Raw genomic sequence first — 27,537 nt, forward strand, 5'->3', positions numbered from 1 at the left:
CAATCAATCCACTTGAGCCACAGCTCACCGTGGGGCAGATGTATTAACCTGGAGAAGGCATAAGGAAGTGATAAACCAGTGATAAGTGCAAGGTGATAAACGCACCAGCCAATCAGCTCCAATATGTAAATTACCAGTTAAGAGATGATTGGCTGGTGCATTTATCACTGGTTTATCACGTCCTTATGCCTTCTCCAGGCTTAATACATCTGCCCCAGTATTATTAGTTCCTTACCACCCCTTGGGGCAGATGTATTAACCTGGAGAAGGCATAAGGAAGTGATAAACCAGTGATCTGTGCAAGGTGATAAAGGCACCAGCCAATCAGATCCTGTTAATTTTCATATTGGAGATGATTGGCTGGTGCCTTTATCACCTTGCACATATCACTGGTTTATCACTTCATTATGCATTCTCCAAGTTAATACATCTGCCTGTTTGTTACATGTGGAGGGGCAATCAATCAGCAAGGACTTGTCCCAAAATGGACTATTCCATTAAGTGCAGTTGTATCTAAGATGCAGAGTATAGCAAGCATTTTTGCCACCAGGCCGAAACTTGCAACATTGTCTGGGCTAGAATGAGAGTACAGTACAAATGAATCTGGAAAGAGTTTTCCCTGTGCTGTTCCATGTATTGAGACAGGAAATATTTGCCAGGAACAGCTTCCATTATTTAAAGATAAAACAAAAAAACCACCCAGCAGCATCTTACATGGTGATCTAATTTAACGGCTTGCACTGGAAGTTTGCCAATCATGTGTACACAGATACATTGCAGCAGTCAAGGTATGTGTGCCTATGTGTATATATAAATTATACACACACACACACACACACACACACACACACACACACACACACACACACACACACAAATGATGGAGGCCGAAACAGCTATAGTTGTGTAATGATCAGTCAAAGAGTCTTTGCTAACAATTGTTACATTAGTGAACAATGACATGTTCTATTACTGGAAATAGTGACCATAAGCCCTTATGGTACATTGTAAGTAACTTCAAAGGAGTTCTACTAAGCCACATGCCATGAAAACACAACAGTTACAATAACTGAAGTAAAATGACATTACATACCACACATACATTCACCTGATGAGAATATTGGTAAAAACTCCTGTAAATATCTGTATATACAGCGAGTTCAGGTTTAATCCCTTTAAGTTTTCATTAGGAAAATGTATGTATTAAAAAAATAAAAGCACCCTCTACTATAATTTCCCTTGTAAATTCAAATATCCATGCAAGTGACAAGTGGTCTGGTATACCGCGCTGCCATATGGAAACTTCTAGTGCTTTCATAGGTAAACTAAATTTACATTCACTTACACTTTCCTTGTCACCACCTCATCTCCACTTCTGACATCAATACTTTACTCACCTTATTGAATGACCAAGGCCGGAACCTCAAAACACCAATTCTGTCACCCTCATTATCAGTTCAATTAAGTGCATATATGCCACCATTCTACTTTTTTTTTTTTTTTTATGAATCGGCCAAGACTCTCGCACTGCTTGCACCCATAGAAGTGGTGAAGTACCAACATGACAGCAAATATTGCAGGACTGGTAGCATATGCTATCCATTTACAGCTGCAAGCTTTCTATTTAAGACACATGGGTGTTTGGAGTTTAGGGCATATCAGAAGGAGTGGGGGGAAAAAGAAAAAAAAAAAGGAGTTAAATATAAACAAAAAACAAGAGTATGTGTGTGGCAGTGTACGTGCATCTCACTCTGTTTATATATATCTATATCTCCATCTGGTGTACTCATATTATCCAAACCCTGTCTACACAGTCATTTATAAGGAACTCACTAGAACAGTAAGTTAGTTTCTGTTTTTGTTGCAACTATGCAAAATATGGGCAAAAAATGAACAAGTGTGTATTTGGATATTATATACACACACTCATCTTTTATCTTTAAAAAAGCCTTGGTCTGTATTGCTTTCCTTTATAGTCACAGTCAGAAAGTTTGAAGTCACATCGGTCACTACTACTTTCTCCAAGTTGTCTATTGGGGGTCTCCATGGTTCCTCTTCTGGCTCACCAAGTATCCTGGCAACAGGAATACGGGCAATAAGAGAAGGCTTCCCACCATGTGTTACCAGTGCTTCCCTGTAGATGTCAGACACCTGTCCTTGGTATTCTGAGCTGTTTCTGCTTTTTGGGAGACCGGCCTCTTTGCAGTTGGAGCTCAGAAGGTCAGCCTTGTGCTTTGTCCTATGTGGATGTGTGTCAATGCTTGATTGCCCATGAGTATCCTGTACTTTATGTGCCAGTCCATGTTCTCTGGGCAAGAAACAATGTTCTGCCTGACTTGTAGATCCCAACTCTGAGTTTTGTCGCCTTGCAAGCTGTATGACACCATGTGAGGAATGATATTCTAGTGGCCCAGTATCATCTACCCTGGCAGAACCAGCCACCTGTTCAAGCTGACTTGTATGGTTGGCAGAAGTCATTCTTAAGGATGAAGTATCTTCCTTTGGATGCACTGTGCCATGATGACATCTCTTCCTCTTTTTTATCGTTAATGGATAGTGCTCTCCTCTAATTTCTGGGCTACTCAACCTCTCTTTATAGATATCTGTACGAGTACCACTGCTGCCCTGGGAAGAGGTTGGGATACTTCGTAGCCCTTCTCTGGATCTAGACGGTAGTTCCTGAGGAGGACGGCCTGGATATGGAACTCTTACACCCCGTGCAGACTCACTGCGGAATTCATAGGTCTTTGCATTAGCTTTTGCTTGTGCCTGTGAAATCACAGTAACGGGAAAGTTTTAAGTTTTTCGAGCACGTGTACAAAACTAAATCAGACAAAAACAATGTGGTTTTGTAGCCTATAAACAAACTTTAAAATGGGAACTCTGGCCAGTAATGGTTAAAACTAATATGCGCTTACAATAAAGGCACCCACCCAGTAGCTTAATGTCTATACATAAACGTTACCTTAAGGAGAAAAGTTTTCGGCTTTGGACCCCTTTTTTTCGGCCCATATAACTCCCTTTCTCGCTCCCTATGAGAGACAAAAAACAAAAAAAAGTGTTCACACCGTAGCAAGTTAGTGATCCACATGAAGAGGAAAGGGATATAGAAGTGACTTAAAGGCAGGGAAGCAATGTAACAAAGCAATGAGGAAAGCTAGTCAGATGCTTGGTTGCATAGGGAGACTAAACAGCAGCAGAGAGAAAGAAGTAATAATGCCACTGTATAGGTCATTGGTACGGCCTCATCTGAAATACTGTGTTGAATTCTGGAGACAATGAGGGGGGGGGGGGGGTCATTCCGAGTTGATCGCTCGCTAGCAGTTTTTAGCAGCCGTGCAAACGCTATGCCGCCGCCCACTGGGAGTGTATTTTAGCTTAGCAGAAGTGCGAACGAATGTATCACAGAGCGCTTGCAAAAGATTTTTGGGTAGTTTCAGAGTAGCTCAAAACCTACTCAGCGCTTGCGATCACTTCAGCCTATTCAGTTCCGGATTTGACGTCACACACCCGCCCAGGGTTCGCCCAGCCACGCCTGCGTTTTCCCAAACACTCCCTTAAACCGGTCAGTTGCCACCCAGAAACACCCACTTCATGTCAATCACTCTGTGGCAACCAGTGCGACTGAAATGCATCGCTAGATCCTGTGCAAAACGACATCATTCGTTGTGCCCGTACGTCGCCCGTGCACATTACGCCTCATGCGCAGAACTGCTGTTTTTTAACCCGATTGCTGCACTGCGAACAAATGCAGCTAGTGATCAACTCGGAATGACCCCCAATATCTTCAGAAGGATATAAATACATTAGAGACTGTATAAAGAAGGGCAACTAAAATGCTGCATGGTCTACACCACAAAACTTACCAGGAAAGACTAAAATATCTTAATATGTACAGTGCATCTGGAAAGTATTCACAGAGCTTTTCCACATTTTGTTACGTTATTCCAAAAGGTGTGCCAAGCTTGTGGCATATTCAAAAAGACTTGAGGCTGTAATTGCTGCCAAAGGTGCATCAACAAAGTATTGAGCAAAGGCTGTGAATACTTATGTGCATGTGATTTCTTAGTTTTTTTTATTTGTAATAAAATTTGCTAAAAATTACAAACAAAATTTTTTTTTTTTTTTAAATTCACGTTGTCATTATGGAGTATTGTGTGTAGAATTATGAGGGGAAAAATAAATGTATTCCATTTTGGAATAAGGCTGTAACATAAGAAAATGTGGAAAAAGTGAAGCGCTGTGAATACTTTCCGGATGCACTGTATAGTTTGGAGCAGAGAAGGAAAAGGGGGGACATGATAGAAACTTTCCAATTTTTCAAGGGGTTTAACAAGGTACAGGAGGGAGACATTCTCCTAAGTAAAAAAAAAGTATTACAATTACAAGGACACTTGCAGAAACTGGAGGGAGGTAGGTTCAAGAAACCTTTAAAAAAAAAATGAGATTTATGGTACACTTACCATAGTTAAATCTTTCTGCGAGGTACATTGGATTCCACAGGGAATAACATCGGGGTGTAGAGTTGGATCTTGATCCGAGGCACCAACAGGCTAAAGCTTTGACTGTTCCCAGGATGCACTGCACCGCCTCCTCTACAGCCCCACCTCCAGGCACTGGAGCTCAGTTTTGTTAACCTGTCCAATGCAGGAGCAGGTAAGAAAGAGAAGGTAGATGTTTGTCACATAGACCCACATTCTCACGACAGGAGAAGGGACTAGCGGCTAATGCCATACACACCCAAAGAAGCCAAGTGCGTTAAGGTGGGCGCCCTGTGGAATCCAGTATACCAGTGTACCTCGCAGAAAGAGTTAACAATGGTAAATCTACCATAAATCTCCTTTTCTGCGGGGTACACTGGTATTCCACATGGAATAACATCGGGGGATGTCCTAAAGCAGTTCCTCATGGGAGGGGACGCACTGTAGCGGCACAAGAACCCAGCATCCAATGGAAGCATCCTGGGAGGCGGAAGTATCAAAGGCATACAACCTGATGAACGTGTTCACCGAGGACCACGTAGCCGCCTTGCACAATTGTTCTGCGGACGCGCCACGGTGGGCCACCCAAGAAGGTCCAACCGACCGAGTAGAATGGGCCTTGATAGCAGCAGGAGCTGGGAGCCCAGCCTGCGTATAAGCTTGTGCAATCACCATTCTAATCCATCTGGCCAAGGTTTGCTTATTCGCACGCCAGTCACGTTTGTGAAAACCAAAAAGTACAAAAAGGGAATCTGACCTCCTGATAGAGGCAGTCCTTTCCACATAAATACGGAGAGCCCGTACCACATCCAAAGACCTTTCTTTGGAGGACAAACCAAAAGAGATGAAGGCCGGAATCACAATCTCCTGCTTAAGGAGAAAAGATGATACCACCTTAGGCAAATAACCTGGGCGAGTTCGAAGAACTGCCCGGTCACGGTGAAAAATCGGAAAGGGTGGATGACAGGACAAAGCGCCCAAGTCTGACACCCTCCTAGCAGAGGCAATAGCCAATAGAAACACGACCTTAAGCATAAGGCCTGTATGGTCCACAGGCTCAAGGAGGTTCAAATGGAGACTCTTGCAGGGCATTTAAGACGACAGACAGATCCCATGTAGCCACAGGAAGGACATAGGGAGGCTGAATCCGTAGAACACCCTGAGTGAAAGTGTGAATGTCAGGAAGAGACGCAATTTTTTGCTGAAACCACACAGACAAGGCGGAGATATGAACCTTGAGGGAGGCCAGACGAAGGCCTAAATCTAGGCCTTGTTGTAGAAAAACCAAAAGTCTGGAAGTTTTGAAAGTATATGCATCATAATTCTTAGCAGCACCCCATGTGAAGTAAGAATTCCAGACCCTATAATAAATCTGAGCAGAAGCTGGTTTACGGGCTTTCAACATAGTTTGAATGACCGCCTCAGAGAATCCTTTGACCCTCAGGAGTGAAGCTTCAAAAGCCACGCCGTCAAAGCCAGTCTTGCCAGGTCCTGGTAAACACAAGGGCCCTGAACAAGGAGGTGGTCTGGGCGTTGAAGTAGAAGAGGACGCTCAATCGATAGACCCTGCAGGTCTGAGAACCAATGCCGTCTGGGCCCCGCTGGAGCGACTAGAAATAGTATTCCTCCTTCTTGCTTGAGCTTCCGTATTACCCTGGCCAGGAGTGACACTGGAGGGAACACGTATGGCAGCCGAAAGTTCCATGGAATTGCCAGTGCGTCCACGAACGCTGCTTGAGGATCCCTTGTCCTTGCTCCGAAGACCGGAACCTTGTGCTTGTGTCGAGACGCCATCAGGTCTACGTCTGGTAGGCCCCAATTGTCCACTAGGAGTCGAAAGACTTCGGGATGAAGACTCCATTCTCCGGCGTGAACGTCCGGACGACTGAGGAAGTCCGCTTCCAAGTTGAGGACTCCCGGAATGAACACTGCCGATATGGCTGGCAGATGGCGTTCCGCCCATTGTAGGATTTTTGACACTTCCATCATTGCCATGCGGCTTAGAGTGCCGCCTTGATGATTTATGTACGCCACTGTGGTGGTGTCGTCGGATTGTACTTGAACAGGCCTGTTCTGTACCAGAGGCAGGGCCAGTGTCAACGCATTGATCACTGCCCGCAATTCCAGAATAATTATCGGGAGGAGAGAGTGTTGCTCCATCACTGCACCCCAATCACGCAGACTGGCATCCGTTGTCAGGAGGACCCAGTTGGAGATCCAGAAGGGACGGCCCCTGCTCAACTGTTGGTCCTGTAGCCACCAGCTCAGTGACAGACGAACCTCCGGAGTCAAGGAGATCATTTGAGACTTGATCCGATGAGGCAGGCCGTCCCATTTGGAAAGGATTAACCTCTGCAGAGGGCAGAAATGAAATGGAGCGTACTCTACCATGTCGAAAGCCGACACCATGAGGCCTAGTACTTGCATCGCCGAGTGGATCGACGCTCTCTGGCGAGAGAGGAAGTATCTGATCTTGTCCTGAAGATTCAGGACCTTCTCCGGAGACAGAAACAGTCTTTGGCTGTGTGTGTGTACAGCAGCGTCCCCAGGTGCACCATGCTCCGAGCAGAGACCAGCGAGGACTTTTTCCAATTGATGAGCCACCCGTGGGCTTGAAGGAATTGGACCGACATCTCCAGGTGACTGAGGAGGACATCTTGGGAGTTCGCCAGAATCAGCAAGTCGTCCCGATACGACAGGATCCCGATTCCCTGACGACGGAGGAAAGCCATCATCACGGTCATCACTTTGGTGAAAATCAGAGGTGCCATGGCCAGTCCAAATGGCAGTGCCTGGAATTGAAAATGAAGGTTGCCAATAGCAAACTGCAGATATTGCTGATGCGAAATGGCAATAGGTATGTGCAGGTAAGCATCCTGTATATCCAGGGATACCATATAGTCCTCGGGTCCCATGGCCAGCACAATAGAGCGCAGGGTTTGCATATGGAATTTGGACACTCGTACAAACTTGTTCAATGATTTGAGGTTGAGAATAGGCCAGAAAGACCCATTTGGTTTCGGAACTAGAAACAGGGTTGAATCGTATCCCCTGCCTCTCTGGGACAGAGGTACCGGCACCACCACTCATGTTTCCAGGAGGGATTGTACAGCCAGGTGTAGAGCTTGCGCTTTCAGCGGATCCGAAGGGATAACGGTTGAACAGAATTGGCAAGGGGGACGTCTCTTGAAAGAGATTGCGTACCAGTGAGAGACAACCTTCCTTTAACCAGGCCTGGGCGAACTGCAGAAGTCGGCTTCCCACCCTGGGGTCCAACAGGGGGAGGCCCGCCCCATCATGCAGCAGGCTTGTCTTGTTTGGAAGAAGGCTGACGGGCGGCACAGGATTGTTTAGATTTGGGCTTAGTGGTTTTGGAAGTACGAGCCTGTCTCAGGTACGCCTGACCTTTTGCTTTACTTGGAGGCCAAAAGGAACAAAAAGTTGTACTCTTAGCCTTCTGAGCAGAAGGATTAGTACTTGGGAGAAACACAGTCTTGGCCGTCGCCAAGTCAGTCACAACCTTGTTCAGATCCTCCCCAAAATGTATGTCTCCCTTGAAAGGAAGCACCTCCAAGCTCTTTTTAGAGTCCAGATCCACTTTCCAGGACCTCAACCACAGAACCCGGCGAGCCAGGATAGACGTAGTAGAAGCCTTGGCCGCCATGACCCCTGCATCAGAGGCCACCTCCTGAATATAGTGAGAGGCTGTGGTAATATACAACAGATATTGTCTGGCAGTGTCAGAAAAATCCTGAGGTAGCTCATCCTCAATTGCCTGAACCCATGCTTCAATTCCTTTTGCAGCCCAAGAGGCCGCCATAGTGGGTCTATGTACAGCACCGGTAAGAGTGTAAATAGACTTCAGGCAACCCTCCACACACTTATCTGTCAGTTCCTTCAGTGAGGTGACAGTGGTGACAGGCAAAGTAGATGACACCACAAGACGGGCGACATGAGAGCCCACCGGTGGTGGAGTTTCCTACTTGTTACTTAACTCCGCAGGGATAGGATAACGAGCTAGCATCTTTTTAGACAGTGAAAACTTCTTTCCTGGAGATGACCAGGATTCCTGACGTATGTCAATTAAAAGGTCAGAATGTGGTAAAACTACTTTAGTAACCGTCTGACGTTTGAACTGATCAGTTTCTTAGATGTAATAGGAGGCTTAATGTCATCATCAATTTGGAGAATCAGCTTAATAGCCTCCACTAGGTCAGGAATATCAACCTGGGTTGTAGATTCCTCATCAGAAGCAACTGTATCAGTGTCTGACGAATCAGTATATTTCCCATCCTCATCGGAAGAAATATCAGAAATATTAGTGGATTGCGAGGAAGAAATGGCCCATTTAAATGGCTCCTTGGCCCCAGAGGGGCGTGGGGTTGACTTTTTTCTAACCAAAGTCTGATTTAATTGCTGTAACTGGGTAGACAGAGTATCCGCCCAAGGCGTATTAACTACAGGGACAATATGTGGCTGTAATAGCACGGGAGGCCCCACAGATGTGTAAGATGTGTTACAAGCATAGTCAGCATATTTGAAAAAGCTGCCCAAGGTGGGTCCTGATTGGCCACATTCAGACTGGGATATGTATGACACCCAGCTCCTGAACTAGCAGCTAACACTTCCCCCACTGATGAATCCATAACGACAGCACTGCATGATGCAGGAGCGCCCGCGGATGTCACGGCCTGTGTAGCAGACATTATATGTGATGTAGCCTTAGGGCGTAATAGTACAATATAGCCAGACAAACACAAAAAACAGCAAATAATCCCGTGTTTTGTGACAGTAAACACAGAGCACAAACAAAGGATTTAAGCGGTATGGGGTGACTGAAAAACACAGTGAGAAATACAAACCGTATACCCTGTGTAGCACTATATAATATATGAAACCCTGACACACTTAGTTTCCCAGGGTACAGAATATAGTGATAGCAAAAATAAGAATTTACTCACCGGTAATTCTATTTCTCGTAGTCCGTAGTGGATGCTGGGAACTCCGTAGGGACCATGGGGAATAGCGGGCTCCGAAGGAGGCTGGGCACTCTAGAAAGATTTCAGACTACCTGGTGTGCACTGGCTCCTCCCACTATGACCCTCCTCCAAGCCTCAGTTAGGATACTGTGCCCGGACGAGCGTACACAATAAGGAAGGATTTTGAATCCCGGGTAAGACTCATACCAGCCACACCAATCACACCGTACAACTCGTGATATGAAACCCAGTTAACAGTATGAAACAACTGAGCCTCTCAACAGATGGCTCAACAATAACCCGATTTAGTTAACAATAACTATGTACAAGTATTGCAGATAAACCGCACTTGGGATGGGCGCCCAGCATCCACTACGGACTACGAGAAATAGAATTACCGGTGAGTAAATTCTTATTTTCCCTGACGTCCTAGTGGATGCTGGGAACTCCGTAAGGACCATGGGGATTATACCAAAGCTCCCAAACGGGCGGGAGAGTGCGGATGACTCTGCAACACCGAATGAGAGAACTCCAGGTCCTCCTCAGCCAGGGTATCAAATTTATAGAATTTTGCAAACGTGTTTGCCCCTGACCAAGTAGCAGCTCGGCAAAGTTGTAAAGCCGAGACCCCTCGGGCAGCCGCCCAAGATGAGCCCACCTTCCTTGTGGAATGGGCATTGACAGATTTTGGCTGTGGCAGGCCTGCCACAGAATGTGCAAGTTGAATTGTACTACAAATCCAACGAGCAATAGTCTGCTTAGAAGCAGGAGCACTTAGCTTGTTGGGTGCATACAGGATAAACAGCGAGTCAGATTTTCTGACTCCAGACGTCCTGGAAACATATATTTTCAGGGCCCTGACCACGTCTAACAACTTGGAGTCCTCCAAGTCCCTCGTGGCCGCAGGCACCACAATAGGCTGGTTCAAAAGAAACGCTGACACCACCTTAGGGAGAAACTGGGGACGAGTCCTCAATTCTGCCCTATCCATATGGAAAATCAGATAAGGGCTTTTATAAGACAAAGCCGCCAATTCTGATACTCGCCTGGCAGAAGCCAAGGCCAATAACATGACCACCTTCCACGTGAGATATTTCAGATCCACGGTTTTTAGTGGTTCAAACCAACGTGATTTTAAGAAACTCAACACCACGTTGAGATCCCAAGGTGCCACAGGAGGCACATATGGGGGCTGAATATGCAGCACTCCCTTTACAAATGTCTGAACTTCAGGTACTGAAGCTAGTTCTTTCTGAAAGAAAATCGATAGAGCCGAGATCTGTACCTTAATGGAACCCAGTTTTAGGCCCATATTCACTCCTGCTTGCAGGAAATGCAGAAATCGACCTAGTTGAAATTCCTCAGTTGGGGCCTTTTCGGCCTCACACCATGCAACATATTTCCGCCATATGCGGTGATAATGATTTGCTGTAACCTCTTTCCTGGCTTTAATAAGCGTAGGAATGACTTCCTCCGGAATGCCCTTTTCTTTCAGGATCCGGCGTTCAACCGCCATGCCGTCAAACGCAGCCGCTGTAAGTCTCGGAACAGACAGGGCCCCTGCTGTAGCAGGTCTTGTCTTAGCGGCAGAGGCCACGGGTCCTCTGAGATCATCTCTTGAAGTTCCGGGTACCATGTTCTTCTTGGCCAATCCGGAACCACGAGAATTGTGTTTACTCCTCGCTTTCTTATTATTCTCAATACCTTTGGTATGAGAGGCAGCGGAGGGAACACATAAACTGACTGGTACACCCACGGTGTCACCAGAGCGTCCACAGCTATCGCTTGAGGGTCTCTTAACCTGGCGCAATACCTCTCTAGTTTTTTGTTTAGGCGGGACGCCATCATGTCCACCTGTGGACGACCCCACTGATGTACAATCATTTGGAAGACTTCTGGATGAAGTCCCCACTCTCCCGGGTGGAGGTCGTGTCTGCTGAGGAAGTCTGCTTCCCAGTTGTCCACTCCCGGAATGAACACTGCTGACAGTGCTAGTACATGATTTTCCGCCCATTGGAGAATTCTTGTGGCTTCTGTCATTGCCATCCTGCTTCTTGTGCCGCCCTGTCGATTCACATGGGCGACTGTCGTGATGTTGTCTGACTGGATCAGCACCGGCTGGTGTAGGAGCAGGGATTTTGCTCGACTTAGGGCATTGTAGATGGCCCTTAGTTCCAGAATATTTATGTGAAGGGAAGTCTCCTGACTTGTCCATAGTCCTTGGAAGTTTCTTCCCTTTGTGACTGCCCCCCAGCCTCGCAGGCTGGCATCCGTGGTCACCAGGACCCAGTCCTGAATGCCGAATCTGCGACCCTCCAGAAGATGAGCACTCTGCAGCCACCACAGAAGAGACACCCTGGTTCTTGCAGACAGGGTTATCAAGCGATGCATCTGAAGATGCGATCCGGACCACTTGTCCAACAGGTCCCACTGAAAGATTCTGGCATGGAACCTGCCGAATGGAATTGCTTCGTAAGAAGCTACCATCTTTCCCAAGACCCGCGCGCAGTGATGCACCGATACCTGTTTTGGTTTCAGGAGGTCTCTGACTAGAGAAGACAACTCCCTGGCTTTCTCCTCCGGGAGAAACACTTTTTTCTGGACGGTGTCCAGAATCATCCCCAGGAACAGTAGACGTGTCGTCGGGACCAGCTGTGACTTTGGGATATTCAGAATCCAGCCGTGCTGGTTCAGCACTTCCTGAGATAGTGCTACTCCCACCAACAACTGTTCTTTGGACCGTGCCTTTATTAGGAGATCGTCCAAGTACGGGATAATTAAAACTCCCTTTCTTCGAAGGAGTATCATCATTTCCGCCATAACCTTGGTAAATACCTTTGGTGCCGTGGAGAGTCCAAACGGCAGCGTCTGGAATTGGTAATGGCAATCCTGTACCACAAATCTGAAATACTCCTGGTGAGGATGGTAAATGGGGACATGCAGGTAAGCATCCTTGATGTCCAGGGAAACCATGTAATCCCCCTCGTCCAGGCTTGCAATAACCGCCTTGAGCGATTCCATCTTGAACTTGAATTTTTTTATGTACATGTTCAAGGATTTCAAATTTAAAATGGGTCTCACCGAACCGTCCGGCTTCGGTACCACAAATAGTGTGGAATAGTAACCCTGGCCTTGTTGAAGTAGGGGTACCTTGATTATCACCTGCTGGGAATACAGCTTGTGAATTGCCGCTAGCACCGCCTCCCTGTCTGAGGGAGCAATCGGCAAGGCAGATTTTAGGAACCGGTGGGGTGGAGCCGCCTCGAATTCCAGCATGTATCCCCGAGATACTACTTGAAGGATCCAGGGATCCACCTGTGAGCGAGCCCACTGATCGCTGAAATTTCTGAGGCGGGCCCCCACCGTACCTGGCTCCACCTGTGGAGCCCCACCGTCATGCGGCGGACTTGGAAGAGGAAGCGGGGGAGGACTTTTGTTCCTGGGAACCTGCTGTCTGTTGCAGCCTTTCCCCTACCTCTGCCTCTAGACAGAAAAGACCCTCCTTTTCCACGCTTGCTTTTCTGGGTCCGAAAGGACTGAACCTGATAAAATGGCGCCTTCTTAGGCTGTGAGGGAACATGGGGTAAAAATGCTGACTTCCCAGACGTTGCTGTGGAAACTAGGTCGGAGAGACCATCCCCAAATAATTCCTCCCCTTTATAAGGCAAAACTTCCATGTGCCTCTTGGAATCTGCATCTCCCGTCCACTGACGAGTCCATAAGCATCTCCTAGCAGAGATAGACAATGCACTTACTTTAGATGCCAGCCGGCAAATTTCCCTCTGTGCATCTCTCATATATAAGACTGAATCTTTTATATGGTCAATCGTTAGCAGAATAGTGTCTCTGTCTAGTGTGTCAATATTTTCTGACAGTTTTTCTGACCATGCAGCGGCAGCACTGCACATCCAAGCTGACGCAATAGCTGGTCTAAGTATAATGCTTGAGTGTGTGTATACAGACTTCAGGATTGCCTCCTGCTTTCTATCAGCAGGCTCCTTAAGGGCGGCCGTATCCTGAGAGGGTAGTGCCACCTTTTTTGACAAACGTGTGAGCGCTTTATCCACCCTAGGTGGTGTTTCCCAACGTGACCTATCCTCTGGCGGGAAAGGGAACGCCATTAGTACCTTCTTAAGAATTACAAATTTTTTATCAGGGAAAAGCCACGCTTCTTCACACACTTCATTTAGTTCATCTGATGGGGGAAAATAAGATTTTACTTACCGATAAATCTATTTCTCGGAGTCCGTAGTGGATGCTGGGGTTCCTGAAAGGACCATGGGGAATAGCGGCTCCGCAGGAGACAGGGCACAAAAAGTAAAGCTTTTCCAGATCAGGTGGTGTGTACTGGCTCCTCCCCCTATGACCCTCCTCCAGACTCCAGTTAGGTACTGTGCCCGGACGAGCGTACACAATAAGGGAGGATTTTGAATCCCGGGTAAGACTCATACCAGCCACACCAATCACACCGTACAACTTGTGATCTAAATCCAGTTAACAGTATGATAACAGCGGAGCCTCTGAAAGATGGCTTCCTTCAACAATAACCCGAATTAGTTAACAATAACTATGTACAATTATTGCAGATAATCCGCACTTGGGATGGGCGCCCAGCATCCACTACGGACTCCGAGAAATAGATTTATCGGTAAGTAAAATCTTATTTTCTCTATCGTCCTAGTGGATGCTGGGGTTCCTGAAAGGACCATGGGGATTATACCAAAGCTCCCAAACGGGCGGGAGAGTGCGGATGACTCTGCAGCACCGAATGAGAGAACTCCAGGTCCTCCTTAGCCAGAGTATCAAATTTGTAAAATTTTACAAACGTGTTCTCCCCTGACCACGTAGCTGCTCGGCAAAGTTGTAATGCCGAGACCCCTCGGGCAGCCGCCCAAGATGAGCCCACCTTCCTTGTGGAGTGGGCCTTTACAGATTTAGGCTGTGGCAGGCCTGCCACAGAATGTGCAAGTTGGATTGTGCTACAGATCCAACGAGCAATCGTCTGCTTAGACGCAGGAGCACCCATCTTGTTGGGTGCATACAATATAAACAACGAGTCAGATTTTCTGACTCCAGCTGTCCTTGCAATATATATTTTTAATGCTCTGACAACGTCCAGTAACTTGGAGTCCTCCAAGTCACTTGTAGCCGCAGGCACTACAATAGGCTGGTTCAGATGAAATGCTGACACCACCTTAGGGAGAAAATGCGGACGAGTCCGCAGTTCTGCCCTGTCCGAATGGAAAATCAGATATGGGCTTTTGTAAGATAAAACTGCCAGTTCTGACACTCTCCTGGCCGAAGCCAGGGCTAGAAGCATGGTCACTTTCCATGTGAGATATTTCAAATCCACCTTCTTTAGTGGTTCAAACCAATGAGATTTTAGAAAGTCCAAAACCACATTGAGATCCCACGGTGCCACTGGAGGCACCACAGGAGGCTGTATATGTAGCACTCCCTTAACAAAGGTCTGGACTTCAGGGACTGAAGCCAATTCTTTTTGAAAGAAAATCGACAGGGCCGAAATTTGAACCTTAATAGATCCCAATTTGAGACCCATAGACAATCCTGATTGCAGGAAAAGTAGGAATCGACCCAGTTGAAATTCCTCCGTCGGAGCACTCCGATCTTCGCACCACGCAACATATTTTCGCCAAATTCGGTGATAATGTTGCACGGTTACTTCCTTCCTTGCTTTAATCAAAGTAGAAATGACTTCTTCCGGCATGCCTTTTTCCTTTAGGATCCGGCGTTCAACCGCCATGCCGTCAAACGCAGCCGCGGTAAGTCTTGAAACAGACAGGGACCCTGCTGAAGCAAGTCCCTCCTTAGAGGTAGAGGCCACGGATCTTCCGTGATCATCTCTTGAAGTTCCGGGTACCAAGTCCTTCTTGGCCAATCCGGAACCACTAGTATCGTCCTTACGCCTCTTTGCCGTATAATTCTCAATACTTTTGGTATGAGAGGCAGAGGAGGAAACACATACACCGACTGGTACACCCAAGGCGTTACCAGCGCGTCCACAGCTATTTCCTGCGGATCTCTTGACCTGGCGCAATACCTGTCCAGTTTTTTGTTGAGGCGAGACGCCATCATGTCCACCATTGGTCTTTCCCAACGGGTTACCAGCAAGTGGAAGACTTCTGGATGAAGTCCCCACTCTCCCGGGTGAAGATCGTGTCTGCTGAGGAAGTCTGCTTCCCAGTTGTCCACTCCCGGGATGAACACTGCTGACAGTGCTATCACATGATTCTCTGCCCAGCGAAGAATCCTTGCAGCTTCTGCCATTGCACTCCTGCTTCTTGTGCTGCCCTGTCTGTTCACATGGGCGACTGCCGTGATGTTGTCCGACTGGATCAACACCGGTTTTCCCTGAAGCAGAGGTTCTGCCTGGCTTAGAGCATTGTATATTGCTCTTAGTTCCAGAATGTTTATGTGAAGAGACGTTTCCAGGCTCGTCCATACTCCCTGGAAGTTTCTTCCTTGTGTGACTGCTCCCCAGCCTCTCAGGCTGGCGTCCGTGGTCACCAGGATCCAATCCTGTATGCCGAATCTGCGGCCCTCCAATAGATGAGCACTCTGCAACCACCACAGAAGAGACACCCTTGTCCTTGGAGACAGGGTTATCCGCAGGTGCATCTGAAGATGCGACCCTGACCATTTGTCCAACAGATCCCTTTGGAAAATTCTTGCGTGGAATCTGCCGAATGGAATTGCTTCGTAAGAAGCCACCATTTTTCCCAGGACTCTTGTGCATTGATGTACAGACACCTTTCCTGGTTTTTGGAGGTTCCTGACAAGCTCGGATAACTCCTTGGCTTTTTCCTCCGGGAGAAAAACCTTTTTCTGAACCGTGTCCAGAATCATCCCTAGGAACAGCAGACGAGTTGTCGGCATTAACTGGGATTTTGGAATATTCAGAATCCACCCGTGCTGTTTTAGCACTTCTTGCGACAGTGCTAATCCCATCTCTAGCTGTTCTCTGGACCTTGCCCTTATTAGGAGATCGTCCAAGTATGGGATAATTAATATGCCTTTTCTTCGAAGAAGAATCATCATCTCGGCCATTACCTTTGTAAAGACCCGAGGTGCCGTGGACAATCCGAACGGCAGCGTCTGAAACTGATAGTGACAGTTTTGTACAACGAACCTGAGGTACCCCTGGTCTAGGTTCGCTATCACTGCTCTGAGTGACTCCATCTTGAACTTGAACTTCTTTATGTACAGGTTCAAGGACTTCAGATTTAGAATAGGCCTTACCGAGCCATCCGGCTTCGGTACCACAAAAAGAGTGGAATAATACCCCTTCCCTTGTTGTAGAAGAGGTACCTTGACTATCACCTGCTGAGAGTACAGCTTGTGAATGGCTTCCAAAACCGTCTCCTTTTCGGAGGGGGACGTTGGTAAAGCAGCCTTCAGGAAACGGCGAGGTGGATCTGTCTCTAATTCCAACCTGTACCCCTGAGATATTATCTGCAGGATCCAGGGATCTACCTGCGAGTGAGCCCACTGCGCGCTGTAATTTTTGAGACGACCACCCACCGTCCCCGAGTCCGCTTGAGAAGCCCCAGCGTCATGCTGAGGCTTTTGTAGAAGCCGGGGAAGGCTTCTGTTCCTGGGAAGGAGCTGCCTGTTGCTGTCTCTTCCCTCGACCTCTGCCTCGTGGCAGATATGAATAGCCCTTTGCTCTCTTATTTTTAAAGGAACGAAAGGGCTGCGGTTGAAAAGTCGGTGCCTTTTTCTGTTGGGGAGTGACTTGAGGTAGAAAGGTGGATTTCCCGGCTGTAGCCGTGGCCACCAAATCTGATAGACCGACTCCAAATAACTCCTCCCCTTTATACGGCAAAACTTCCATATGTCGTTTTGAATCCGCATCGCCTGTCCACTGTCGCGTCCATAAAGCTCTTCTGGCCGAAATGGACATAGCACTTACCCGTGATGCCAGTGTGCAGATATCCCTCTGTGCATCACGCATATAAAGAAATGCATCCTTTATTTGTTCTAACGACAGTAAAATATTGTCCCTGTCCAGGGTATCAATATTTTCAATCAGGGATTCTGACCAAACTACCCCAGCACTGCACATCCAGGCAGTCGCTATAGCTGGTCGTAGTATAACACCTGCATGTGTGTATATACTTTTTTGGATATTTTCCATCCTCCTATCTGATGGATCTTTAAGTGCGGCCGTCTCAGGAGAGGGTAACGCCACTTGTTTAGATAAGCGTGTTAGCGCCTTGTCCACCCTAGGAGGTGTTTCCCAGCGCTCCCTAACCTCTGGCGGGAAAGGGTATAATGCCAATAATTTCTTTGAAATTATCAGCTTTTTATCAGGGGCAACCCACGCTTCATTACACACGTCATTTAATTCTTCTGATTCAGGAAAAACTATAGGTAGTTTTTTCACACCCCACATAATACCCTGTTTAGTGGTACCTGTAGTATCAGCTAAATGTAACGCCTCCTTCATTGCCAAAATCATATAACGTGTGGCCCTACTGGAAAATACGGTTGATTCGTCACCGTCACCACTGGAGTCAGTGCCTGTGTCTGGGCCTGTGTCGACCGACTGAGGCAAAGGGCGTTTCACAGCCCCTGACGGTGTTTGAGTCGCCTGGACAGGCACTAATTGATTGTCCGGCCGTCTCATGTCGTCAAATGACTGCTTTAGTGTGTTGACACTATCCCGTAGTTCCATAAATAAAGGCATCCATTCTGGTGTCGACTCCCTAGGGGGTGACATCCTCATATTTGGCAATTGCTCCGCCTCCACACCAATATCGTCCTCATACATGTCGACACACACGTACCGACACACAGCAGACACACAGGGAATGCTCCTAACGAAGACAGGACCCACTAGCCCTTTGGGGAGACAGAGGGAGAGTTTGCCAGCACACACCAAAAGCGCTATATATAACAGGGATAGCCTTATAATAAGTGCTCCCTTATAGCTGCTTTATATATATCAAAATATCGCCATAAATTTGCCCCCCCTCTCTGTTTTACCCTGTTTCTGTAGTGCAGTGCAGGGGAGAGACCTGGGAGCCGTCCTGACCAGCGGAGCTGTGAGAGGAAATGGCGCCGTGTGCTGAGGAGATAGGCCCCGCCCCTTTTCCGGCGGGCTCGTCTCCCGCTATTTAGTGAATCCAGGCAGGGGTTAAATATCTCCATATAGCCTCTGGGGGCTATATGTGAGGTATTTTTAGCCTTTATATAGGTTACATTTGCCTCCCAGGGCGCCCCCCCCCAGCGCCCTGCACCCTCAGTGACTGCGTGTGAAGTGTGCCGAGAGGAAAATGGCGCACAGCTGCAGTGCTGTGCGCTACCTTTAGAAGACTGCAGGAGTCTTCAGCCGCCGATTCTGGACCTCTTCTGACTTCAGCATCTGCAAGGGGGCCGGCGGCGCGGCTCCGGTGACCATCCAGGCTGTACCTGTGATCGTCCCTCTGGAGCTGATGTCCAGTAGCCAAGAAGCCAATCCATCCTGCACGCAGGTGAGTTCACTTCTTCTCCCCTCAGTCCCTCGTTGCAGTGATCCTGTTGCCAGCAGGACTCACTGTAAAATAAAAAACCTAAGCTAAACTTTTTCTAAGCAGCTCTTTAGGAGAGCCACCTAGATTGCACCCTTCTCGGCCGGGCACAAAAATCTAACTGGAGTCTGGAGGAGGGTCATAGGGGGAGGAGCCAGTACACACCACCTGATCTGGAAAAGCTTTACTTTTTGTGCCCTGTCTCCTGCGGAGCCGCTATTCCCCATGGTCCTTTCAGGAACCCCAGCATCCACTAGGACGATAGAGAAAAACTACGGGTAGTTTTTTCTCCCCAAACATAATACCCTTTTTTGTGGTACCTGGATGTAAATCAGAAATGTTTAACACAGGGGTGTCAAACTCGTGGCCCTCCAGCTGTTTTGGAACTACACATTCCAGCATGCCCTGCCACAGTTGCAGCCGTCCCTAATACAAAATAGATGGCAAGGCATGCTGGGATGTGTAGTTTCACAACAGCTGGAGGGCCGCGAGTTTGACACCCCTGGTTTAACACCTCTTTCATTGCCTCAATCATGCAGTGAATGGCCCTGACAGGCATTAGGTTTGACTCATCGTCGTCGACACTGTTATCAGTATCCGTGTCGACATCCGGGTCTGCAAACTGAGGTAGCGGGCGTTTTAGAGCCCCCGACGACCCCTGAGGCACCTGGACAGGCACGAGCTGAGATCCCGGCTGTCCCACATTTGGCATGTCGTCAAATTTCTTATGTAAAGAATCTATACGTGCACTCATTTCTTTCCATAAGTTCATCCACTCGGGTGTCTGCCCCGCAGGGGGTGACGTCCCTTCAAAATGCATCTGCTCCGCCTCCACCTCATTATCCTCATCAAACATGTCGACACAGCCGTACCGACACACCCCACACACACAGGGAATGCTCAACAGAGGACAGGACCCACAAAAAGCCCTTTGGGGGGACAGAGTGAGAGTATGCCAGCACACACCAGAGCGCTATATATATATATATATATATATATATATATATATATATATATATATATATATACACACACACATACAGGGACTAACTGAGTTATGTCCCTAATAGCTGCTTTTCATATAATATATGTATATATACAGCCAAATTTAATGCCCCCCCTCTCTTTTCCCTCTTACTGTTACTGTATATTGCAGGGAAGAGCCAGGGAGTTTCCTTCCAGCCGAGCTGTGAGGGAAAAATGGCGCCAGTGTGCTGAGATAGGCTCCGCCCCTTTTTCGCGGCCTATTCTCCCGCTTTTTATGGAATTCTGGCAGGGGTATTTACCTCATATATAGCCTCTGGGGTTATATATTGAGGTATTTTAGCCAGCCAAGGTGTTATTATTGCTGCCTTAGGGCGCCCCCCCCCAGTGCCCTGCACCCTCAGTGACCGGAGTGTGAAGTGTGAGAGGAGCAATGGCGCACAGCTGCAGTGCTGTGCGCTACCTTGGTGAAGACAGAGTCTTCATGCCGCCGATTTTCCGGACCATCTTCTTGCTTCTGGCTCTGTAAGGGGGACGGCGGCGCGGCTCCGGGACCGAACACCAAGGACTGGGCCTGCGGTCGATCCCTCTGGAGCTAATGGTGTCCAGTAGCCTAAGAAGCCCAATCCGGCTGCAAGCAGGCGAGTTCGCTTCTTCTCCCCTTAGTCCCTCGCTGCAGTGAGCCTGTTGCCAGCAGGTCTCACTGAAAATAAAAAACCTAAGTCTATTCTTTCTAAGAGCTCAGGAGAGCCCCTAGTGTGCATCCAACCTCGGCCGGGCACGAATTCTAACTGAGGCTTGGAGGAGGGTCATAGTGGGAGGAGCCAGTGCACACCAGGTAGTCATAAATCTTTCTAGAGTGCCCAGCCTCCTTCGGAGCCCGCTATTCCCCATGGTCCTTACGGAGTTCCCAGCATCCACTAGGACGTCAGAGAAACGTGTAATAAACAAGAAAGGAATCCACACAGCTATAGGCACCGTCAGTCACAGGTACAATGCAGGAATTATTACATATAAACAATAAAACTGTACTGGACTAGTAAATTACATACAAGTACGTATGTATACAGATATAACAATGCACAGTTAACACTAGATGTATATCACAGAATACTTGTACTAAATATTCAGATAGCAGTACACTTGTTTTTAACTAACACTGTCTAAAATGACATGTAGAATACTTAAGTGTCTGTAAATGCACAGCGCTGATGAGACAGGCGGATTTACAGAGGAGACAGTGCCCAGCAGTCCCGGAGATCAGCCCAGCTATGTAATGGTGCCAAAATCTCAGTCAGGGAGTGAGGGAGAGAGAACTGCAGATCCAGGGCTGGAACACCAGCAGTAGATGGCGCCCGGAGCTGGGGGAGGGGCTACAGGTCAGCGCCTTATCCCCTCTGCTGCACTTCACCACCGGGTACTGTGGAGCCTTTTATAAACGGATTTGAGTAAATCCGACCTGTGCTCCTTGTCCTGGTGGATATAGTGGGGTCCCTGTGCGACACAGTGTCCACGCCAGCAGCGCAGACTGTCTCCTGGGACGCGACCGGATCACGATTTACCGGTGGGTCCCACCTGGGGGACCCTCTTACCTCCTCCCGTTAATGCAGCCACGCGATCCTGGAGAGTGACAGCGGTGGTGTGCCTGAAAACCGGTGTGTCTCCGCTGCAAGTACCCGGGAACCAGGCCGCGGGAGTATGCAGCGTCGCTGAGGGAGGTGATGGAGCCACAGTACAGCATGTCATAAAGACATAAAAAGTGCTGCGGCCCTTGAAGTTTTCTAAAAAGCGCTTTTCAGGGCTGCCTGGCGCAGCCCCACCTGTTAGTGACCTACACTGCAGGCACCAAACTGAGCTCCAGTGCCTGGAGGCGTGGTTATAGAGGAGGAGGTGCAGTGCATCCTGGAAACAGTCAAAGCTTTAGCCTGTTGGTGCCTTGGATCAAGATCCAACTCTACACCCTGATGTTATTCACTGTGGAATACCAGTGTACCCCACTGCAGACATTTTTTTTTTTACAGAAAGGGTAGTGGATAGGTGTAAAAGCCTCCCATCAGACGTTGTAGAGGCTAAGACAGTAGAGCAATTTAAAATCACATAAGAGTATCCTTACAAAGAACTAATGATCAAATAGGGTTGAAGTTACCAAAAGGTTAAAAAAAAGGGCAGAACAGATGGGCCAAGTGCTTCTTATCTGCCGTCAAATTCTATGTTTCTATGTAAGGTTTACTGGACAGACGTTTCTACCTGTCCTCAAAAGCTGCCACCAATCTAGCATCCAAGATGTTCTCCTCTGGTTCCCAGGTGCTGTACCTAAAACGAACAAATCAGAACAAGTCATCTAAAACAAAAACAACTGTACCTGCTCATAACAGCAAGACTCTTCTTATTTAATACATACTGTATTGGGAATACGTACTGTTTACCAGCGGGCGGGATCCCGGCCGTCATGATCCCGACAACGGTGATCCCGTCCGCCAGTATACCGGCAGCGGGGCAAGCACTACAAAGCCCCTTGCGGGCTCGCTGCGCTCGCCACGGGTTATATTCCCCCTTTACGGGTGTCGTGGACACCCACAGAGGGAGAATAGCCTGTGTTGCCAGTATTCCAGCAGCGGCTGCTTTTCACCGCCTGTCGGGATTCCGTCGTCAGCTTTCTGACAGCCGGGATCCCGACTGGAGGTATCGTGTGATTGCCTCCCCTATATAAAATTACAAGCAGAAAAAAAAAAGGTCCACTTACTTCTGAGACCAGCCTTTCCACTTCACCAAATACTCCATGCGACCCTGTGGGAGAGAGAGAGAGAGAGAAACAGTCGTAGCACAAATACTGGCATACTAAACAACTTAGAGATACCAAATACCTTGAGAACATATACAGGCAGATATCATAAATTCCAGTTGTGCTCCATTTCGAAGTGCAGGGCAGCAGAATATCAGGTGCTAGCTTATCATATGTCTTTATATTCATGCCAGTGTCAATACATTAATCACTTAAGGGCTGATTTAGACAAGTCAGCTGCAGGGGTGGTCTTCAGATTGCAGCCTGTTGGGATCCCGGCGCACAGTATACCAGCGCCAGAATCCCGGCACCTTTTCTTTCTAAGTGGGCGTTTTATGTGTAAACGCCCACTTAGCCTCATACTGGAGATGTTTTTGGCTAAACTGATCCAAGGTTGTGTATGCACATCTATGGAGCATATATGCATATGCTCAACAAAGCAGACTTGCGTGCAACTCTGAAACAACCCCTAGGTGCATTGTGAAAGTAATTACTTTTTTCTTTCATACAGATAAGAAATAGGATATTTGAGGCCATGCAGATCTGCACTGATGGGGGAGGGAGGGTACTAAATGGGTAGGAACGCTAGAACATTAAATGAAGGCCTGATAGGAAATACTTATATAATATATTTTCTGTGAAAAATGCCCAAATGCTTTACATCCATTCTACAACCATGACCTCAAAGATGTCCACCCAGGACTGATGTAATATCAACAGTGAAGATCCAATATTCCCATTCGCAATAAATCAGAGTCATCCACTCAGCTCCACCCATCTTAAAGACATACAGAGAGGACTTCAATCACCTTCGATGTGCGGCCTCTGTGTCCAACTGCGCACTTTATGGTAAGGAACCTCCGCTCATTTTTCTGTGCACATTTAGGAAGTGTGAGGAAACATACATGGAGCTAAAGTGCTGTGGCGTCTACATGACCATTCCAGAAGCAAATCGTGGAGAACTAAAATGCCCCTAATAATGGACACACACCTACAGATATATCTGCAGATCAACTGATCTGCAGATATATCTAAAGCCGGATCGGGCAGTGTGCTGTGCATACACACTGCCCAATTCGTCGGGGACTGACATCATGAACTGTGTATTTTCACACGCCCACCCAGTTCAGCTGTCAGTCACCGCAGGGTGCTGCAGCTTGTGTACGGGCGGTTGGCTGACCGTCCATACACACACCGACGTGCAAATATAATCTAACAATATATTGCTCATCAGCTATGCAGCAGAGTCGACGCGATATGTCTGAACGACAGAGTTCACAGACATATCACTCGTACACACTGGCCGACGGACCCGCGATATATCGGCCAGTGTGTACGCACCTTTAGATTGTGGGGGCCAATCCAATTAGCGTGAAGGGAGTGATGTGCCGTTGACACTGCTTTTCAACATCGGCAACAGCATCCGATCTTGCACACTTTGCAGGCTGGTTTCAGCCTGAATTCACACAAAATTGCTTTAAGCCCTATTGGACAGCCAGCACTTTTGCGCAAATTCGGGCCTCCGTAAAGTGCACCCGCTGCCGTGATGACTTACACTTCCAAGTTCATCACGGCTATTTGAATTGACCCCTGTGGTTTGATAGACTTATATAATAAAAGGTTTTTCTAATCACTTACTAAAATTAATACTTGCATTTACCCACTACAACAGTCATAATCTGCCCGACTTCTGCAACTAGCTGAGACACAGAAAGTCAGATTCAGATTTGTACGCAAACCCAATGGTTTACAGGACTGTGCAGGCATAAGACCCATTCTACGCATGTGCAGAATAGGTCTTACAATATCACTTGCAGCCCCCCTTAACCACTGTTGCATTTGGTGTCTTGGCAAACAGTATAGTTATTCAAAACAGCGGGGCGTCACCCACATTGTTTTTGCTTGATGTATCTACAATATAAATTGCAAAATACACTATAACACTTTAAGGAGGATCGACAGTCATTTTTTGAGGGCAGATGTATTAAGCCTGGAGAAGTGATAAAGCAGTGATAAGTGCAAGGTGATAACGCACCAGCCAATCAGTTCCAATATGTAAATTGCCAGTTAGGAGCTGACTGGCTGGTGCATTATCACCTTGCACTTATCACTGCTTTATCACTTCTCCAGGCTTAATACATCTGCCCCTTGGCGACCAAACACATCATGATGTGATTGCTGAACATGTGTGAGGTTTAAATTCTCTATTACACATTACTACATAATGCAGACAGAATATGAAGAGGTATGCTAGCTCGGCATCCAACATAACAAAGACTGTACTACACAACTGGTCAGTTTTTAGAATAAATAAATAAATAAATAGACTTTTAACAACCAACCTTAACAACATGGCACTATGCCTGGAAACTAGGGGCAGCTGGCAACCATGGCTTCATATGTCAAATACTTAACAAAATTCCAACACACAAAGTGAAAATGAATACTAACACTTAATACTGCTTCACATGTAGTATTTCAAAGGAAGCTGCTGAATATTACTAAGCAAATGGTTTCTGTTCTACAAACGGAAAAGGACCATGTGCACACAGCCATTTGTATATCCATCTCTCCTCCGTTACAGTTTCTGACAGAAGAATGGAGGAGAGACAGATACTCACATACAGATAATCGATCTCTATGGAAGGATGGCCTGACACAGGGTGCTTTATAAAGACAGATGATAGTAAAGAAATGGGAGGGGAGGTAAGGCATTATGGACAATTTCTGAAAATAAAAAATATAACATTATTTACTGCTATGTGATAACATTATACACAGATAAGATCACCAAGGGGATGATTTATGAAATACTGGAGAAAGCTAAAGCACCAACCAATTAACTCCTGTCATTTTTCAAATACAGCCTGTAATATGAAGGTTAGAAGCTAGCTGCTAAGAATAACTTCTCTCGCCAAGATTTGATTTCCCCCCCAAGTACCTCATCATATAGTACTGTGCAGAACATTACAAACAAATGTGATGTCTATGCTAATTCTGGGGCAGTGGGGGGTTTCAAATGTTATTTAGATATGGTCATCCACATTCCAGTAAAATGTCTCTTTCCATAAGTACATAACTAGATTTTAACACTTTACTGGCCAGTGCCCTGCAAGACCAGAAATGGCTACTTGTGACTGGGAAAAACAAACACACCACTGTATTCATAAATGCTGTGATACCATAACTAGCAATAATTAGAAGCTCTGTCCCAAGATTGTGTATATCGTGACTTTCTCCTTGTATTTACAATCAATATATATTTATATATATATTTTTTTTATTAATCTTACTTGCTTGCTCCAAATGTCAACATAAACATACTATGCAAACATGGAATACATCAGGAAGGTCTGGCTTAATCATACATACTAAGATAGATAGATAGATAGATAGATAGATAGATAGATAGATAGATAGGAGTACAACTAGAAGAATGAAATATAAATATATATATATATATATATATATATATATATACACACACACACTATAATTATCAGCCTCTGCATAAGCATTTTATCAACTGGTACAAGCCGGTACAAGGGTCAGCACAGTATACAGTATGCTACAAATAGCTGGCTACATTCAGCAGGCCAGCAGCTTTCAGATGACGGGGGTGGGTGTCCTTCTCCCTTTCTGGCTCCCCAGCACCCCCTGTCTGCATTCGGCTATAGTAATGAAGGCAGTCCGTGGATTGAGGCCTAAGCTACAGCATCAACAAACAGGCCTGTCACCCACCTTCCGGATGCGCCTTTTGAGCAGAGACTCCGCCGCAAACACCCGCTCGCCGACCGCGGAGAGCTCCATACCCAACACCGCGGGGCCGCGCAGCGCGCTCCCCGTGACGTCACCACCTGTTGCTAGCGGCGATGCTAATGTGGAAGGATGGAACTCTACCGCACTGTGATTGGCTGTGCGGCGTCCCCGCCCCTCATCCTGTCATAGCTCTCCCTTCACCCTCCGCTCTCTCCAGGGACTTTACAGTGGGCGGGGCCTCTGTGAGTGACAGCTGACAGTGACATGACGATGGCGGCTGCTATGTAAATAAATGTGACAGCAGCAGCTACACAGCTCTGTCACTGAGGCCGGCTGTGTGCACGGTGTGTAGTGGTTCCTCTGCTCTCATGCTTACAGCTATTATTACTTCACCGTCTTGAAATAGGCTGTTAACAGAGCTGTTATTTTATTTTGCACTAAGCAGTACTACAATGTAGTTTTCCTTAAGCAAGTCCCTTTGGAAAACGAATGCCATAGTGCAGAACTATAATGGTTTGGTTGCTAGGGGGCCTGGAGTGGAGAGGCCTAGCAATGTTGGTCACTCTGGCCCCTCTTAGGACCCCCTGTTCCCTCTTGCCTCCCTTGCAGAGTGGAGGTCTTTTATAAGCTGGGGTGTGTGCCGGATTGCACATATTCAGAAGAGATCCCTGCCCTGCTCTTTTGGGAACACAGTGGGAGCAGCGCACACCTTCCAATCAGGGCCAGCTCCAGGCCTAATAGCACCTTGAGCAAGACTTTTTTAAGCACACTACCCCCATGTGCGCAACGAAGGTGCGGACTCTCCTGGGAAAGTGGGTGTGTCCTCACAACTATATATTAGGTCATCAAATTCTAAATATGTATAGCGTATTATCACTCTTCCCTCTACACACACAACTGTCAGCTGTACACATAATGCCCATAGTAGTGCTGCCTACATGTAATTCCCCAGTATAGTGCCAGTTAAGGTGGGTACACACTGGCCGATATATCGGCCGTTCTCTTGAACGGCCGATATA

General features: G+C 47.2%; 1 protein-coding gene across 1 annotated transcript; it reads right to left on the reverse strand.

Moving 5' to 3' along the window:
* Window positions 1-793: 793 nt before the first annotated feature.
* On the reverse strand, window positions 794-26,686 carry CBX8 (chromobox 8). Its single transcript, XM_063960743.1, has 5 exons — window positions 26,501-26,686; window positions 22,721-22,764; window positions 22,225-22,290; window positions 2,966-3,032; window positions 794-2,769 (listed from the first exon to the last, which is right to left on the reverse strand). Exons 1-5 carry the CDS (start codon window positions 26,567-26,569, stop codon window positions 1,927-1,929), a joined length of 1,089 nt encoding a protein of 362 aa, XP_063816813.1. The 5' UTR covers window positions 26,570-26,686; the 3' UTR covers window positions 794-1,926.
* Between the last annotated feature and the right edge of the window lie 851 nt (window positions 26,687-27,537).

This window comes from Pseudophryne corroboree, chromosome 3, assembly GCF_028390025.1.
Source record: "Pseudophryne corroboree isolate aPseCor3 chromosome 3, aPseCor3.hap2, whole genome shotgun sequence".
NCBI classification, from domain to species: Eukaryota; Metazoa; Chordata; class Amphibia; order Anura; family Myobatrachidae; genus Pseudophryne; species Pseudophryne corroboree.